General features: G+C 59.4%; 1 protein-coding gene across 4 annotated transcripts in view; it reads left to right on the top strand.

Moving 5' to 3' along the window:
• Positions 1-2,563: 2,563 nt before the first annotated feature.
• JAKMIP1 (janus kinase and microtubule interacting protein 1) overlaps positions 2,564-18,324 on the top strand; it is a gene marked incomplete at both ends in the record, with an annotated part of 44,904 nt that continues 29,143 nt past the window's right edge. For 2 of the 4 annotated variants that reach the window (XM_084233569.1, XM_084233568.1), the window contains 7 exons: positions 2,564-2,692; positions 6,148-6,642; positions 11,097-11,306; positions 12,696-12,815; positions 15,703-15,849; positions 16,589-16,729; positions 18,256-18,315. In XM_084233569.1, the coding sequence (XP_084089695.1) occupies positions 2,564-2,692; positions 6,148-6,642; positions 11,097-11,306; positions 12,696-12,815; positions 15,703-15,849; positions 16,589-16,729; positions 18,256-18,315 (1,302 nt within the window). The remainder of the gene's footprint in view (positions 2,693-6,147; positions 6,643-11,096; positions 11,307-12,695; positions 12,816-15,702; positions 15,850-16,588; positions 16,730-18,255; positions 18,316-18,324) is intronic. The other 2 variants (XM_084233570.1, XM_084233571.1) reach the window with 2 other exon arrangements.

The following is an 18,324-nucleotide window of genomic DNA, read 5'->3' as shown; positions in this document are numbered from 1 at the left end:
CGGGCGCCGGCTGTCGTCTTGGGGCCTGCCACCCAGCTCTGGGGTCGCCGGCCCGGGGTGCGCAGCCCACGCCGTGCTGTCCTGCTGTGTGTTCCTGGGCCAGCTGTGTGGCCTCTTGGGGCTCCCCCCACTCCAGACTTGCCTGTTCAAGGGCGGCGTGCATCACAATGATCGGGAGGGCCTGCTGAGACTCACAGGCTGGGGCCGCTCCAGCTTTGATTCTCTGGGCCCCAGTGGGGTTCAGAGAACTTGAAATCCTAATAAGGCGCCTAGAGGTGCTGACGCTTACTGACCCAAGCCCCACCCTCGGAGCACTGCTGGGATTACTGATAATTTTTAGAACGTTGCCGCTGTCACCCCGTATTGGTGAGCTCTACTCCCTGAGAGAGCAGAAGAGGAGACTCATCTACTGGATTCTGTTAAATCTCTTCTGAAAACTAAAGCCACACGCATTTATGCATCTGTAAAAACGCGAGCTGTCAGCCAGTGACGGCCTGTCTCTGAGAAAGCCGCAGCAAAGCACTGAGTCAAGCTAAGTCTCTCACGGGGCTTGGTGAGACTTGGGGTTGGGGATGGGGTGTCACCTGGACCCGACTCCTCCCCTCCGGCCTGTGTGGTGTCTGGTCTTGCGGGGAGCGGGGGAAGGGGTGATGGCATCCCTGGGACGTGCGTTTAACAGGCACGTGCCAGCTGCCTTTACTCAGGGTGAGGCGCCGAGCCAGGCTCTCGGGGAGCGGAGGGGATGGCAGTGCCAGGCCGATGGGGGAGCCAGGCAGAGCCAGCACAGCACCACGGGGCTGTGAGGAAGGGAAGCTGGGGCCGGAGGCCCTGGCCATCCCCGGGAAATGGCATCAGCGAAAGGTTCTCCCCGAGGTGATGCCCAGCTGGATTCCACAGAAGATGGGTGGGTGGGAAAGAGGGAGAGCATTCCAGGAGGCGGCTGTCAGCTCAGTTTGGGGAGGCGCTGCCGCAGTAACGGAGGCCCACGTCAGGTCCAGTTCACCTGCTCCGCGCAGGCCCACCGGGCTCTTCTCCAGCGGGTGATGCGGGGATCCAGCCCCCACCTGGCGGTGCCACTCCCAGCACGTGGCTCCTGAGGTCTCGCAGCCCAGGAGAGAGGAGTCACAGGGGCTGTTAGGTCTGATGCCCAGCGTGGGGCCTGCCTGAAGGTCACCTCTTGCTGAACCAGCGGCATAATGACCCGTTTGGCCGGTGAGCTCCTCTCTGCGCACAGCTGTGCCCCCCGGGACAAGGCACAGTCTTGTTTATGCAGTATGTTGAGTGCTATTTAATGCCCTGCTAGGAAGGAGACAGGCGGGCCCTGCTTGTCCGCAGCCCACACCCTGTGCAGGGGCCACAGCAGAAACAGGCAAGTCTGGTGCTCGCATGGAGAGCAGTAAGAAGGCAGAGCAGGGGAAGGGAACCGGAGACCGGGGCCAGGCTGGGGTGGCACCAGGTGCGGCCTGCGTGCTCTCTGCCCCCAGGTGTGGACCTCGGCCAGGACAATACTCGTCCCTTCTTTCAGCCAGGCCGGGCGCTGGCGCCCCACCTCTGTGCCTCAGTTTGCTCACCCATGGCCCTGAGCCCCATCACCTACCTGCTAGGGTGGTTGTGCTGATCAGTGAGAGGTGGTACAGGCACAGCATCCCGGTGGCAGAGGTACTAAGCTGTCACTCCAGGCTTATTTTAAGGCTTTGGTTGTGGACTGTGAGGACAGTCCTACCTTCTAGGAGGGCTTGATAGTCTGGGGGTCCCGCAGAGGAATGTGCGTGCCAGAGGGCCCAATAGCATAACAGGGCACCCCCGTGTACCTGGTGACCAGCCCAGGCCTAGCCAGGCAGGCACAGGGGCCTGGAGGGACCACAGGGGCCTTGCTGGCTCAGAGATCGCAGCTCAGAGTGCCAGGTACTGAGCTGTCTGGGGGTGGGGCGGTGGTGGCAGCACCAGCCTTTGTGGAATCCAGGAGCTGCTTTTCAAAGTATGTCCTCAGACTTTGCTGCAGAGCCAGCTGGAGGGGGGCTGGGGCTCCAGATTCCCTGCCCCCGCGTCATGCTCGTGTTCCCCAGGGAACAGGCACAGGTGCCAGCCCCTGACCCTGCGCACCTCAGCGCGTGGGCTGCCCGGTGCTGCAGTCTCATCTGCGGGACGGGATGCAGCAGCCAGGAGGGGCCGCCTGGCTGTCACTGGCGCTTGTGAGAAGCAAGTCTCTTCTCCGGAGGGGGCAGGGCTCTGCACCCTAACACTCTCCATGTGACAGAGGCAGCTCCCACTGAGAAGTGTGGGGGCAACGTTGGGAGTGGGGGACCTCCTCGGGTGAGCCGGCAGCAGGCCCAGGAGGCCTCAGCAAGAGCTGGCTGCCGCTGAACTCAAGGGCCCCAGCAAGGGGCCAGACTCCCCGCGGCCCCACTAACCCCGCTTCCCTCCTGCCCCAGGGTCCCGAGTGATGGTGGTTTCCCAGGACAAGCAGACCCCGGGGAGCCTCGTGAGCGCGGCGGAGCCGGCGGCGGCCGCGGGCAGCCTGGCGTGAACCTGGGCCTCGGCGTCTCACCCGAGAGGAGGCAGCATGTCTAAGAAAAGCCGGAGCAAGGGCGAGAAGCCCGAGATGGAGACGGACCCGGTGCAGATGGCCAACGAGGAGCTGCGGGCCAAGCTGACCAGCATTCAGATCGAGTTCCAGCAGGAGAAGAGCAAGGTGGGGGCTGGGCTCCCCAGTGGACTTGCCCGGGCAGGGGTGGGTGGACACTGGCCCTCTCCGAGCCTCAGCTTGACCTTCATCAAAATGGGTGTCACATCAGCAGGGCACCCCGCCCCTGGGTGCAGCCCCGTGTCCCTGGGACCGTGGCCAGCTACTTAAATCAGTGCTGCGGTTTCTCTCCCTTGGGGTGGGTGGGCTTCGGGTCTCTGGCTGGTCTTTGAACGTCTTTCCATGACACTGTCGAGGAGGAGCAGCCCCAGGCGGCGGGGATGGGACGGTTTCTCTGAGAGTCTCTGAGAATCAGTCTCTTAGGCCTGGGGGCTGGGGCGGCCCCTGCTGTAGGCCTCGCGCCCGGGAGCCTGCTCTGTGGCCGGTCTGTCTGGCGCCTGTGGGACGGGCCTGGTCTTCGCAGCAGGCCAGGCAGGGGCTGGTGGGCAGTTAAAGGGCAGCTGTGACGGCAGCTTCTCACCTGCGGACCTGGCTTCACACCTCACCTGGGACAGGTGCACAAAGTCTCCAAACACCTGCTTTCTCTTCTCTGACATGGCCTGGGGGGGTCCCAGCCCAAGCTGCCCCCAGGCACCTCCCTGCCCCGCCCAGAGGCTGTTTGCTGGGGGCACCGCCCTCGGGCCCTCTCCAGGGCTCCGGCTGGGGCAGGCAGGAGAATTTCATTCTCAGGGAATTCAGCAAAGTGCTTATTGGCTGGTGTGAAAGGCCTAAATATAAACTTTACGGTTGCATTTAAATGTTATTAAAAGTAACCTAAGCTCATGCTAACTGTTGTTTCACGCTGCAAGGAGTGCTGTTTCAGCAAGGGTCCCCGGTGGGCGCCAGGGTGAGGGCATGCAGCATCCGTGCCCCACACGCTGGTGCTGGTGCCATCTCTGCTGACCGCCTCTGCCCTGCCAGGAGCACACCCGGTGCCCCCAGGCTGCCCTGCACACACGCCCCCCTGCGCTGTGCACATCCTGGAGGCCCGTTGACCTGGGACCACGATCCCAGAGCCCGACTCAACTCTCCTCCTGCCAGCTGTCCTTACAGGGCTGCTGCTGCCATTCTCCTTCCACGGGAGAGGAAGAGAAAGCTCCGGAAGGCTGTATAATCAGGGTGCTTCAGGGAGAAACAGAGCCAATGGCTAGATCTACCTTTCTGTCTGTCTGTCCATCCATCCATCCATCCACTGCTATCTATCATCTGTCTCTACCAAGAACAGATGGAAAGGTTTTTTTTTTAAGATTTATTTATTTATGCCCACAAGAGCTGGGGTACAGACCAGAGATGCGGGGAATGAGAGGATTCACCAGAGACAGAGTGGGGAGCAGAACAGGCAGACGGACTGAAATGCACTGCTGAGGGGAGCAGCGGGCGAGTCAGGAGAGGTCTGAGCACCATGTGGGTAGCTCCCTGGCCGGGGATCAAACTCGTGCTCCACTGGCTATGGATGGCTTCATAGGTTGTATCTTAACCCCTTGAACCACCAGGGAGGCCCCAAAAGGGGGGTTTTAAGCAGCTGGCGCACGTGATCCTGGAGGCTGACGTAGCTGAAATTTGCAGAGCAGCCACTGGAAATTCTCGCGAGTGGGTCATGCAGTCTGGAGTCTGGAGGCGCCTGGAGGCAGAGTCCCTCCCCACTGGGGAACGCGGGCCTTTCTTGGGGCTTCGACTGGCAGGTGTGACCCCTTCGTGGCCAGTGCCCTGCCTTCTCATTAAGCACATCTCAAGAAAAAAATACCCTCACGGCAACTCCTGTACTGGGGTTTGGCCAAACCAGGCCAGCATTTAGACCGGCAGGGGCCTGCCCGGCCGCAGACCGCTGACCTCTGGGGGACGTGGCTGGCCAGGACGTGCACTCAACGTTGCAGACGGGGGCACGACCAGGTCCTTCCACCTGACTCCAAGTCACTGTCAACCATAGAAAGTTGGGGTGCTGCTGGTCCTAGAAAAGGGGGTGCCAGAGCATTTAACCCTTCACTGGAGAAATCATGTCAAATATTCAAGCTCTCGTTTCCCGGCGCTCAGGACCCCAGGAGAAGCCCCTCACCCAGCCCGGGGGCCGGGCGGGCCTGAGGCGGACCGCTCATTTTATTGTTTTTCACAACTATGGCCTCTTTTGTCATCCTGCGTGGGAAACAAATTCTTGCTCTGTAGAAGGTATGGTGTTTTCTTACAAAACTATAAGATAACTCCTTTTCGGCCAGATAGCAATAGGCCCATTCTCTTATATTGCAGGCATCAGATTACCCAAGAAATAAATTGTTTTGCATGTTTCAGGCAATACAATCATAACCCTTGAACTACAGAGGCCAGGTAGTCTGCATTTTGATTTATGATTTTTTAATTAATTTTATTTTTTAAAAGATTTATTTATTTTTTTTTAGTTTATGTATGCATACAAGAGCTGGGGTGCAGGCCAGAGGCGCCTACACCAGAAGCGGAGTGGGGAGCAGAGCAGGTGCTCCCCTGAGATCCACGGCTGAGGGGAGCCGTGGGGAGACAGGAGAGGTGTGCTCATTGTATTTCTGTGATTTCAGTGTTTGCTGCAAGGAGATGTTGGTTTGTGTCTCTGACTGGGTTGCTTTTATTTGCTTCTTTCCTTGCTGTCGTAAGTAAGGGTTTATGCACGCCCAGCTGAGCCCTAAAACTCCCCTGAAATGAATTTCAGTGCGTTGCAGGCGCTGTGCAGTGTGGGCCACTGGAGGACTTTTCCGTGGGAGCCGCCGGCCCGTGAGAGACCGTTTGCCTCTGTTCTTGGGAGGCTGGTGTGATGCACAACACACTTGGGTTGGGCGGGGTTCCCTTGACGTCTCTGCACCATGGGACACTCGAAATGAAAAGGTTGAATAAAACATTTTGTAGTGTTTTAAGTAAACACTCCCTTGGCGCAGTGTACAAATACTCTAGCAAGTCGCTTGCTGATTAGAGGGAGACACGGTGCGGCCGGCGGCCTGGTGCCAGTGGGACCAGGGTGGGAGCCCCCAGGGTGGGAGCGCCTTTGGCAAAGCAGTCACCCTCTCCTGGGGCTGCCAGAGGTTAATGTGGGGGTGCCCTGGAGCCCCTGTCTACTGGGGCCCCAGCTCAACACTGATGCCCCCCCTTGTCCTTCCAGAACCCCACGTCTAGGCATCGGAAACATATTCCGGGCTTAAAGTGTGTTCAGCTTTGGTGAGAGATGATTTCTGGGCATGTTTCGTGGCTGATGAAGGGCCCTTCCTCACCAGTCTCCAGACTGGAAGGGCTGGCAGACCTGCCTCGCCGCCCCACGCCTCCAGATGTTTTCCCAGTCTGGGGAAAATCCCAGGAATAGTGGAGTATTCTGGGTGGGGCTGCTGAGGGTCTGGGCTGGGGCGGCAGCAGCTGGTGGAGTGGGCACAGAACCTGGGGTGGTCTCGGGCAGTGGGGGGAAGGAACGGCGCGCGCCCAGCACCCCGACCCTGACCGGCCACTCCCCGCAGGTGGGCAAGCTGCGCGAGCGGCTGCAGGAGACCAAGCTGGAGCGCGAGCAGGAGCAGCGGCGGCACACGGCCTACATCTCGGAGCTCAAGGCCAAGCTGCACGAGGAGAAGACCAAAGAGCTGCAGGCGCTGCGCGAGGCGCTCATCCGGCAGCACGAGCAGGAGGCGGCGCGCACGGCCAAGATCAAGGAGGGCGAGCTGCAGCGGCTGCAGGCCACGCTGAATGTGCTGCGCGACGGCGCGGCCGACAAGGTCAAGACAGCGCTGCTGACCGAGGCGCGCGAGGAGGCGCGCAGGACCTTTGATGGCGAGCGCCTCCGCCTGCAGCAGGAGATCCTGGAGCTCAAGGCGGCGCGCAAGCAGGCGGAGGAGGCGCTCAGCAACTGCATGCAGGCCGACAAGACCAAGGCGGCCGACCTGCGCGCCGCCTACCAGGCGCACCAGGACGAGGTGCACCGCATCAAACGCGAGTGTGAGCGTGACATCCGCAGGCTGGTAGGTGCCGCCCTCCTGCCCGCATTGGCGCCCTGTGCCGCCAGCACGCACGTGCAGTGACCGCGCCCTGAGGCCCTGCAGTGTTCCAGACATCTTACCTGGCACTGGGGGCCGGCAGGGCATCTGCTGCCGAGGTGTGGTGAGGAGGCTGGTGGGGCAGGTCCTTGGTCTCCCCCCAGCAGGTGTCTGATCCCCGGCGCACCAGCCAGCCACCTGTAAATGAGGTCAGGGCGATGAGCAGGGGCCTTGTAAGAAGGAGGGGAAAGCCAAGGGCATATGCGGGGCAGACTCTCCCCCAGGTGGGGCGCGGCAGGTCCGGACAGGCCAGCGCCCAGGGTCCCTGGCTGCGCGCTCGCGGCCGCCTGCGAGCAGCAAGCTGCTCTTGCAGGGGTTGCTGGGCTGTTTGCCGTCATCTTTGGTTTCTCTCTGTCAAAAGGCCCTGGAGAGGACAGAGGCCCGGGCGGGACAAGCCCTCCGCTGAGTACTCACCCACCCGAGCTCTAGCCAGAGCTCCAGCTCTGAGGCACTGGGGCTACAAGGAAATAGGACGTGGCCCTTTGGACTGCCTGGCAGTGAGCCAGGCCACAGGCCGTGAACCCCAACGACAGCGTGGGGGCAGGTCAGCCTCAGAGCCACACAAGTCAAAGAGCAGGTGGTAGCACTGGGGTGTGGACCCTGGAATTATTTCACAGAGGCAGTGAGGTCTGAGCTGGGTTTTGAGGACCGACAGGAATTTGCCAGGAAACGGGGGGCATTCTGTGCAGGGAAACCCAGCAGGTGAGGGGTTGGGGGGCTCTTGCTGCAGACCAGCACGGTGCGGTGATGCTTCATGCTCAGATCCCCAGTAAAATAGCAGAGACACGGCAGGGCCTGCTGTTGTCCGGTCTGGGAGACGTCATTTCCTCCCCTTAGCAGAGCCGGTTGAGCAGAAGCATCACGGGAGTAACTGCGGCTCCCAGACACCTGAGTTTGGCGCGCACGTCTCTGACGTCTGCCCACGTGGCTGCGAGCAGGGTGCCTGCACCTACTTAGCAGTGCTTCCCATGCCGCCGCGAGTCCACCCTCTCTAGCCCCCATGCAAGGTCCACTCTAGGCCCGTGTAGTGCCCCCGTGACATCTGCACATCTCAGGGGCCTCGGGATGCGTGTCTCGGGACGTCCCCCACCCTACGCGGTGGTGACCGTGCTGCCTCTAGCTGCAGCCGAGGACACGCTCAGAAGGGCCATGTCCCCCGAGGCCCACGCTGCGCACTAGGGCCCTCTGTGCAGGGTCGCGACGCCCGGCGCTCTGCTGCTACTCTGTCTCTCGCTGTGCACGACACGAAACTTCCTCCGCGGTTTGAAACTGCCTCTGCCCAGCCCTGCGGGGCCCCGAGGAGGAGGCCTGGACGTGTGGCCATGGGGCGGCAGGACCCGGCCGAGCGGGGGGTCACGTCCCACAGCCACTGTGGAGCTTCCCGTCCTTCTCTGCTTTCTGTGGACATGTTCATTGGCAGAAAGTGGCTCTTGGCCCGCGACCTCATCTGGGGGATGGGAGCAGGCTGGGGAAGGCGGGCGGCTCCCAGGAGCAGCGTGCCCGTGCCCTGCCTGGCAGCTTACTCACTGCCAGCGCCAGGCTCCCCGGGGGCCAGGGCCCAGACTGGTGGGGATGCCACTCCCAACCCTGCTCCTCAGGGGAGGGGGGTGGCGGGCCTGAGACACTTCCCGGGGCGGGGCCCCTTTTTTGCTTTCTTTTCCTTTTCACTCAAGGACGAGCTCACCCCTCCCCACCCGCAATGTCGGGTGACTTGGAGACCCCCAGAGCAGGGCGCCGCTTTCTGGGGAGGTGGTGACGCTCCGGCACGGGGTGTACGCAGATGCCAGGGACCTGGGTGGGGTTGGGGGGCCCTGAGGAGACCGGGGAGAGGCGAGTGGCCAGGTGTCGCTCTGGAGTCCCGTCCGGCCGTCCAGCTTGGGGCTGGCCCCAGGCAGGGGCAGAGCATCGTTCTCGTCTTACCAGCCCAGGACGGGGAGGGGGGTGGGCAACGCACCTCCTGTGAGAGGAGATCTAGGCACATGCCCGTCCCGAGTTCTCAGGATTCTCCAGCCCCTATTCTGTGTGCGTGTGTGCATGTGTGTGTGCGTGTGTGCATGTGTGTGGGTTTCACTGAAAATGGCCCACTGAAGAGAAGAGAGTGAGAAGGATGTTTGCTTCTCCTGCTCTGCCCCCCCTTCGCCCCCCCACGGTGGATGAACGTCAGCCCTGCAGGCCTGTTGCTCGTGGCAACGTGAGGGGAAGGCGGGCTGAGTTGCGTGTCTTGTCAGCTGGATTGGGTTAGAAATGGGAGCCGTTGCTCCGAGTCGGCGCACGTGGATTGGGCCTCCACAGAGCGGCCAGGAGGAAGGGCAGCAGTGGGGGTGGCCCCCAGGTGGGCGTCTGTGCTCCCTGCTCAACCTTTCTCTGAATTCCTGTTGTGCCTGGGCTGCGTCTACAGTGCAATAATTTCCCACACGGTTGGGATTCTTTCCTCCAGCAAGGGGGTGCTCCTGCCCCTTCAGAGGGGACGTGGCCAAAGCAGGGGCTCTGTGCCGGGCTGTCACCAGAGGGAGCTGCAGGCGTGCTCTGAGCAGCTTGAGGAGAGGCTGCACCTGGCAGGTGCAGGTGTCTGGAGCCGGGGAGTGGGGCCTGGGGGTGCAGGGGAAGGAGAGCATTCTTCGGTCTTCCCAAGATAGACAGCACAAAGAGCTGGGGGGCGGTGACAGGACTTTGTGGGCAACCTCCCATCTGGAGTTTGGGGGAACATTTCCCTCCTTCTCCAGGCGCTGTCCTCTCTGTCATGTTGGCGCGGCCTGCTGCTAGGCTAGCGTGTTTCCTGGGGCCGACACAGGCTGGTGGTGACAGGGAGCGCTGACCCCAGACGTGTAATACTCCAGGCTCTGTGCTAACCTCTGGGCTTTCTGTGTGGGTCTGAGTCCCCCACAAGTGGACAGGGTGCCCTGGGTGTCCCCGCCTTACAGAGGCCGGGGCTCAGGCGGCGAGCGCCGGCGCAGGGTCCAAGCTTGCTCCTGTGCGCCCTCAGAGCAGGCCGGGCAGGCTCTGCGGCCGTGGGCTGCGCTGATGTTGGCGCGGATGAGAAGTGCCTCAAGGGCTGCCGTCATCTGACTCATCAGCGGGTGAGGAGGGGGTTTGCACTGTTTCCCTCGGGTGCCATAGTGAAGCACCCCAAATTGGCGGCTTAGCGGCAGGGTTTGTTTACTCTTGGTTTGGAGGCTGGGGTCTGTGCGCAGGGCGGGACTGAGGCTGGCAGGAGCAGCGTCCTGGAGGCCTGGGGGTCCTGCCCCGTGCCCGCAGCTTTGGGGTTGCTATCAGTCCTGGTGTCCATGCCGTCTGTGCCCAGGGTCTCGCTTGGGCTCTGCCCCACCTTCACGTGACCTTCTCCCTGTGTGCCACGACCCCTTTTATGAGGACCCCTGTCCTAAAGGCCCACCCACTCCAATATGACCACACCTTAATTGCTGTATCTGTGGCAACCCTGTTTGCCGTGGGCCGTGCCCAGGTTTAGGCAAGAAATGGCCCCGGGGTGTGGGTGGGAGGCCCCCTGTGCTGCAGGGGGCAGCGTGCCCCGAAGGCAGTTTCCTAGCTGTTGGCTTAGTGTCCAGAAGCAGCTGAAGCCTCTGAGGATGGAGCTTCCTCTTGGGGGAACTCCTTCCTGCCTGGCTTCCTTTAGGGAGGGCTGGAAGAGACTGGGCTGGGGCAGTTGGGGCTTAAGCAGAGGTTGGCACGTGGAGAGGCTGAGGTCCTTTGGAGACACCAGAAGACGTCAAGCATCCGGGTGGTTCTGTGATTTGGGGGTCTTGAGAAGGCAGGACTGGGGAATTGCTGACAGGTGAGTTGCATGGGGGGAGTCAATCTCATGGATGAGGACGTGGCTACCTGGGGGAGGATACAGACAGGGAAGAAGGCCATGCCTTGGATAGCCCAGCCTGTAATGGCTGCCAGAGCAAGGAAAGTCTGCAGAGGTAGAGCTGAGATGGCGTCATGGAGGGCGGGAGGCAGCAGGAGAGGTTCATGAAGCAGGAAGGGGGCAACAGTGTCAGATGCTGGTGGGAGTCAGGGAAGGGTAGGGGGTCAAGAGAGCATTGGAGGCCTTAGCCAGCGCCAACTCTGTCCACAGGTAAGTGGAGGGGCTGTAGGGTGGGGGCCTGTGGGGATCAGGATATTGAGGTGAAATAAACAAGAACACGTCTCAACGGTAACTGTCTGGCGGCCACACAGGTCCTGAACCATAGCTGTTCGCTCCTGTGTGCGGGGCGGGGGCTGGGAGCAGGGCCTGGACTGTGACGCCAGCCGCCTCTGTGGCCCGACTTTGCTGTGTTCAGCTTTCCTTTGCCTTTCCTTGGGCCTAAGACCCTGAGCAAAGGAGAGTGTTCTCTGGCCAGGAGCCCAAGACCGACGGCTTGTTCTTGTGCTTTCAGATGGACGAGATCAAAGGGAAAGACCGTGTGATCCTGGCCTTGGAGAAGGAGCTTGGTGTTCAGACGGGCCAGACCCAGAAGCTCCTTCTTCAGAAAGAGGCTCTGGATGAGCAGCTGGTTCAGGTCAAAGAGGCCGAGCGCTACCACAGCAGTCCAAAGAGGGAGCTCCCGCCAGGGATAGGGGACATGGCGGAGCTGATGGGCGGCCAGGTGAGCGGCGGGGCTCAGCCCAGCACTGGGGCCTCAGAGCTGGCCACTGACCATCCTTCCTGCTACTGGCCGACTTACCTGCCTGCCTTCGCCTCTGCTCTCCCCTCCCCTCCTCCCTCATTTTGCCCATCCTTCTCGAATCTGCTCACATTCTGTATGTTTCAACCTAGTGCCAGGTGCTGAGAATACAGAGGGAGGAGCTGACTGCTTGCACCCCTAGTCCTGGAACTCGGTTGAAGAGAGAGAAATGAAGATACCAGTACAGAGTAGCGAGTAAACACTGGATGGGGCGCATCCAAGACCAGACGTGACTTAGATTCAAAGTCCAGCAAGACAACTAGGAGTTGAGCCAACAGACAATGGCATTTCAATATTTAGCAGGAACAGACGAGGCCAAAGCAGATTCATTCATTCATTCATTCATTCATTCAATCCATCACTAAATAGTGGAGTGTCTGATATGTGCAGACAGCATACAAGGTGCTGCTGGCATTTTAATGGTGAGCAATGGACCAGGGCCTGTTAGCAGGTGGCCAAGGGATCATTTTCCCGTTGTACACAAGTGCCAATAATGTGCCACCAGGATTTGGGAAAGGGAACAGGAGCCTCAAGACTCAGATCTGCCTCCCAAATAGCTGGGGGATGAACGGGCTTGCATCACAGTTTGGGGAGTGGCACCTAGAAGAATAAGAGTTGGCTCTCATTGCCTGGAAATGGGCTGGAGGCATGGCAGTGTGGCTTTGCCAGGAAGTCACTGGGCAAAGGGCCAGGGAGATGGAGAAACGCCGTTGGCGTGAGATCATGGATGGAGGTGGGCTCTGGCTCAGGTGTGAGCTGGGGTCAGGTGCTCCTGATCGTGGACCGCTGTGGATGAGCACTGGGCCCAAGGTGCTGGGTTTTATCAGGAGAAGCAGAATTGCTTGGAAAGAACAAGTTAGTCCTGGTATTACACAAAAGGAGGCCATCAGTCATCTGATTTCACTGGACAGGCTGAAAAGTGGTTAGACGGGCTAGTAGCCAGGATTCAGGCTGCATGAGCGCCGAGCGGGTTTCCAGGTGGGTTTCAGTTCCTGGCTCTGGTTTCACACCTGCCCTGGAAAGGTGTCCTAGCACATCCTGGGGGCCAAGTGATGGTGAAAATCCCCAGAGACCACTTGCAGATGTTTGGAAGGTTTGACACCTCATCACCCTTGAGGTGAAGTCACAAGTCACTCTCTGGGCCTGGGGTGTCGTCTCAACTGCTTCACCTTGGGGGGCTCCAGAAGCGCATGTGGTCATCCTAATGCAGATCTACCTGGTGTGTTCCAGCATTTTCTAGGAAGGGTCGATGGAGTCCTCTGTGTCACTGCAGCTTCTTCTAAGCACATTTATATTTTAACTTTTTTTTAGGATCAACATATGGATGAGCGAGATGTGAGGCGATTTCAACTAAAAATTGCTGAACTGAATTCAGTGATACGGAAGCTGGAAGACAGAAATACTCTGTTGGCAGATGAGAGGAGTGAACTGGTAATAAGCCCCGGGGCGGCAGATGGTGCTCACTGGAGGCGGGAAGGCGGCCCTGGGCCGTGCAGCCCGCCTGGAGCAGAGTCCACGCAGAGGCCTCTGGTTTCCTTTACTTTCTGTCTAAGTCCTTTCTGATTAAAAATCTCACACAATCTCATTGTAGAGACTGGTCACTGCCTTTTGTTTCTGCAGGAAATGGTTGCAGAAGTTCAGTGAGCAGTGCAGAGAGCATGTTCACCGCGGTGATGTTTATAATGGCAGCCAGGACCAAACCCCAAGATGTAAAGTGCTGGTCGAAGTGTTAGGGCACATTTATTTACACAACGAATTGTGTGCGGTCATTAAGAGAGATGCCATAGGCCATATTTAATTTTTAATTCTGTGGAAGTTTGTTCATAGTAAATGAAGCGATAAAACAAAACTGTTTTATAGGACAGAAATACATACTCATCATTCTGGAATTTGGAAGTTTTGGGTGGTGTGGTTATGGATGATTTTAATTTTTTGTATGTCTGTTTCATCTCCATAAAATTTTACATCGTTCTAATTTTAAAAATAATGAGCACTGGGGCCTCCCCTGGTGGGGCAGCGGTAGAGCGCTGGGTTGCGAGGCTGCCCGCAGCCTCTGCAGTGCCGGTTCGATCCCCTGCCACCGGCAAGGGTCCCACGGGAGAAAAAAAAAAAATGAACACTGACTCCTGGTAATAATATAAATCTAATAAAAATACAAATTTCTCACCTTATCTGGTACATGTCTGTACAAGTTTCATGTCCAGACATGAAACTTGACAAATGCCTTATAATATTTCTGTTTATTCTAGATTTTATTAAGAATGTAAGTGTACATATTTGAAAAACAGGCTAGATGAACAGTGTTAATGAGTGTCATCTCTTCACATTTTTAACAGAAGCAAAAACTCATTTCCTTCCAGTATTTTTAAAGTCCCATATTGACATAGCTTCAACCACACTGTGCATTTAGCATCTCATGTGGCACTACTTCTCTCATAAACATTCATATTCTAATACAACAAAACTCCCTCCTGTGCTTATAAGTGGACTAGAAAAAATACAGCTTGTTTGCTACAATTCTGACCACACCGAAGTATTTAAAGAACTTGTGAGCTTGCCAGTGCTCTGATCTTAAAATGACGGTGTGACTACCCTTAATAATTAATAATTTGACGTGGTTCTCATGCATTTCTAGTGCTTATATATGCTTATTAGCAGCTACCGAGAGAGTGTTGTTTTGTGGTTACCACACTGGCTTTTCCCATGCGTATTATTGTTCTGCAACTTGCCTTTTTTCACTTGATTTGTCATTTACACGGCTCCCCATCAGGGCAGAAAATCTGCCTTTGTCTTTTTAATGCCTGCGTAGTACTCCACGGTGCGGCCATAACCATAGTTGATTCAGCCATTCCTTCCCTGGTAGATCTGTTGTAAACAATTCAGTTGTGGCTGTGTTCTCTGAAGCTTTATTTCTGTGGGCTAGGTTTCTAAACATGGGTTTCAGGTACATTTCCTATCCTGTGCATACCATCTTAACTTTCACAGCCTGGTGAGTGAGGGCTGGGACTTCAGTCAGTCCCCAGGTTTGGTTCTTGGTTCCAGACTTTCTTTGAAGCCTTGAGCCACCCCTTCCCATTTGTGGTCAGATTCTAGGTCTATGAAGTGGGGTGAGGATGGGGCCCCCTCCTGGGGTTGAGGTGAGGGGTAGGTGGAAGGGAAGCCTGCAAGGGCTGCACTCAGAGGACTGGACTCCCGCAGTGGGTGTCCTGCTGTCCTAATACTGATGGGGAGTCCGTCCTTTCTGATTTTCATCCATGGGAACAACCCTGCCTGCGGTTCATCCTCACAAGGCTAGGAGGCAGGTGCCACTATCATTCTCATGCCATAGATGAGGAGACCGCGGCCAGGAATTTGGCCACGGCTGTGCAGCTAGAGAGTGAGCCTGCCCCCAAAGACAGTGAGCTCAGAGGATAGGAGTGTGGCCTCTGGACATGCTGTCCCTGTTCCTGTCCCTACCGCTATCACTTCCTGCACCTCTCTCCCGCTGGACTGGCCTCCACACAGTAGTCAGAGTGATGGATTGTTCTGGAAGACAAATACGACCACAGAGTGGTCCTGCTTCAAAGCCCTCAGGGGCAAGTTGTTGAGAGGGCCTGACAGAGCTGCTCAGCTCTCTCCCTCGCCTACCCGCCCGCTTGCCCTGCTTCCGTCCATGCTGGCCTGAGTAAAGCCACATGATTGAGCTGTCTTACCCCGAACTTCTGGGCGTGTGGTTCCCCTGCCTGGAATGTCCCTCAACTGCCTCACTGTCCTCACCTCCCTGATGGTCTCAGCTCGCTTCCCCCATCTACTGATGGGCACCCCATCCTGTTGGCCCTTCCACCAGCCCCCACCCAGGGCGCTGGCTTCACCTGCTGACCGGGGAGGAAGGCGGGCAGGACAGGCCACCAGGCTTAGGGACTGAGCACAGAGGCCCTGGAGCCCTCAAGGCTGAGATACCGTATTCTCTCTACACCCCGCTTGGAGCCTGGCACGAAGGGGGCCCTGATCTGTGGTCTCTGAGGGGAGCTTCCTGCTGGGGTGTGCTTGGGAGGATGGAAGCCGGAGAAGCTCATGGTCTCGGGGCTGTGCCCAGAGGTGTGAACAGGTGACAGGACACGGCTGCTTGCCCAGGTGCCCTGAGTCAGCTTTCCGAGGCTCAGGGGTACTGTCTCTGCACCCGGTGTCGGGGCGCTTCTCCGTTGGCACTGCCTGGGAATCATGGTCCTGGTGGTCCAGGACTGTCCTGGGGAAGGTCCAGGTTGGGTCTGGCTGGCTCGTGGTGTGCCGCTGCCGCCCCTGCGTCTTAACGCTGCCCGGCCTCTGCCTCCCCGCGTAGCTGAAGCGCTCCCGGGAGACCGAGGTGCAGCTGAAGCCCCTGGTGGAGAAGAACAAGCGGATGAACAAGAAGAATGAGGATCTGCTGCAGAGCATCCAGCGCATGGAGGAGAAGATCAAGAATCTCACGCGGGAGAACGTGGAGATGGTGAGTGGCCGCCGTGGGGCAGCCCTGGCCTGTGCCGTGTGGCCTGCACCTGCACCCCTCAGCCCTCGCAGCCCTGTTCCCGGGGGCCTGCTGAGCAGCCTCCCCCGCCCCATCTCTGTAGCTGATGGGTGTCTGGGCCAGGCCCTTAGATGCCCTCCACCCCCCCGTGCTGTCAGCCTCAGGCTCATTCCTGAAATGGGAGTGGAAACCAGCATGGCAGGGGCATGGGAGGATGAAACGGGGCCTAGAAGGGCCTCCCTGAGCCCCAGCCCCTCCTGGAAGCTCATGTGCGGGAGCGGGCCCACGTGAAGGGTTTCGGTCCTCCAGGGAGGATGCTGGGCTGTGCTCAGCCGTCTTTCTAGAACACTCTGAGGGCATCGCCCAGAGTGGTGTTGCCACCCTGCTTGACTACTGATGAGACTGAAGCTCTTGGGGTGCAGCCCCTTCTCCCTGTGCCTGGCAGGGCCAGTGTGAGTGCACTGAGTGGGGTGCGCTCCTTCCCCTGGCACGCTGCCCTCCTTGCCCCCCAATTTCCTTGTCCAGCTTGCAAGGCTCAGTTGGGAGATCTGCCTCCACCCCTCTCAGCCCCAGCTTCAGCTTGGGGACCAGATGGCTGTTCCCCTCCACCCCTCCATCTCTCCCGTGTCCTCTGCCTGCACCGGACCCCCCAATGTGCCCGGTGGGCTCCTGGCCAATGTCAGTGGGGCCCTGCGTGATGAGCGTGTCCCCCTGGCCGCAGAAGGAGAAGCTGTCTGCCCAGGCATCTCTGAAGCGGCACACGTCCCTGAACGACCTCAGCCTGACCCGGGACGAGCAGGAGATCGAGTTCCTGCGACTGCAGGTGCTGGAGCAGCAGCACGTCATTGACGACCTCTCGCTGGTGCGTCCGCGGGCGGCAGGGGCGGGCGGGGGCCCTGGGGTCTTGCTCCGTGCCGGGTGGGCGCGGGTGGCTTTGGGGCTGCTGAGCTCGGTGAGGACGGATTCCTGCCTGCTCCATTCTCACAGGGGCAGCCTGGCAGGGCGTCGTCGTCACGGGTGCCTGGGAACGGTTGCCGTGGCGACTCTTCCCCTCATCTGCCCTGTTCGCTGGCCGCCAGGAGCAGCGGCGGGTCTGAGACTCCGTCTCTGGCCTTTGCTGAGGGGCCTGGTCTGTCCCCGGGGGTCTGGTTTTTTAGCTCAGTTGTTGCAGACCGTCAGCCTGCATCTTATCGTCAGGTGGAGTTTGCAGAGCTGGCTGGGAACAGGTGTGTGCACGTGTGTGCGCCTGGACGCATGTGTGAGTGGCTCGGGGGTGAGTGTGTCTGCAGCAGGTGGAACGCTGGCGAATCCCACAGCGTGCTGGGAGGGGAGCTCGGGCTCTGTGGGGGGCCTCCGCGGTGTCCTGCTCGCCCTCGAGGGTACTGGCGGCGCCATTCCTGGGGCCTCAGAGAGGAGAGAGGCTGAGGGTCAAAATGATAGGGAAGGCTTTGATCAGAGTCTCAGGGTCACTCGCTTGCCCAGTGCCCGAGCTCTGGAATTCCTTCCGCTTTCCACTCGCCCACCGAGCCCCCTCCCTGCATTCTCCCAGCCGCCCCTTCTCCCTCCGCCCCCCCTCCCTGCACCGCTCCCGCCCTCCATTCTCCTTTGCCTACATCTGTCCCTTCCACCCTCCGAGCCGCCGTCTCTCCTGCTCTCCTGCCCTCCATCCCTCCATCCGTCTTGGCTTCAGCACACGAAAACCTTGATGAACATAAGATGAAAAGACACGGTCAGTCAAGTGATGAGGGGGCTGGAGAGGAATATACGCAGCCAAGACGAGAGAGTAAAGGCAAGACCAATGGGCGGGCGGCCCCTGAAGGCTACAGTCAAGCCCCAGACTTGCCTCCGGGGTCCCGGCTGCAGGAGGGAAGGGAAGGGCCCCGGGGGGAGGGGGCTCTCCAGCCCTCTCAGGGCTCCACGGGCCTTTCTGCGCAGCAGCCCTGTTCTGCCTCAGGCTGCACTGTGCCAGGCTCCGCCCCGAGCAGCAAAGGAAGAACCTGAGAGTCAGAGGAATCGTGTCCCCTGGCCAGGAGGGGGCCCCGGGAGGCGGCCCCAGTGTCCGAGGCCGCAGCCAGCGCTTTCTCCTTTCTACCGTGTTGGTGCCTAGCAGACACTGGTCACCCCGCCCAGGGCTTCCCAGCCTGCCACCCCTGCAGGTGACTGGCCTGCAGCGCTGGGCGTCCCGGCCCCTCTCCTGGGCCGTCCTTGTCCCCGGCAGTGAGGCTGCTGCGGCCTCTGCTCAGAGTGTGGCCCTCACCGGGACCTCGGTCCCCGCACTGACCCTTCCCGGGGGTACAGGTGGCACTGCCCGAAAGTGTCGCCTTTCGCGAGCTGGTTTGCTGGTGGATTGAGGCCGCTGCACGTGCCCACCCTTGCGTTTCCTCCTAGGAGCGAGAGCGGCTCCTGCGCTCCAAGAGACACCGCGGGAAAAGCCTGAAGCCGCCCAAGGTAAGTGCA

The sequence above is a fragment of the Talpa europaea genome (assembly GCF_964194135.1).
Source record: "Talpa europaea genome assembly, chromosome: 5".
Classification (NCBI taxonomy): Eukaryota; Metazoa; Chordata; class Mammalia; order Eulipotyphla; family Talpidae; genus Talpa; species Talpa europaea.
The sequence above is the reverse complement of the archived record's forward strand: the minus strand, read 5'-3'. Positions and strand labels throughout refer to the sequence as shown.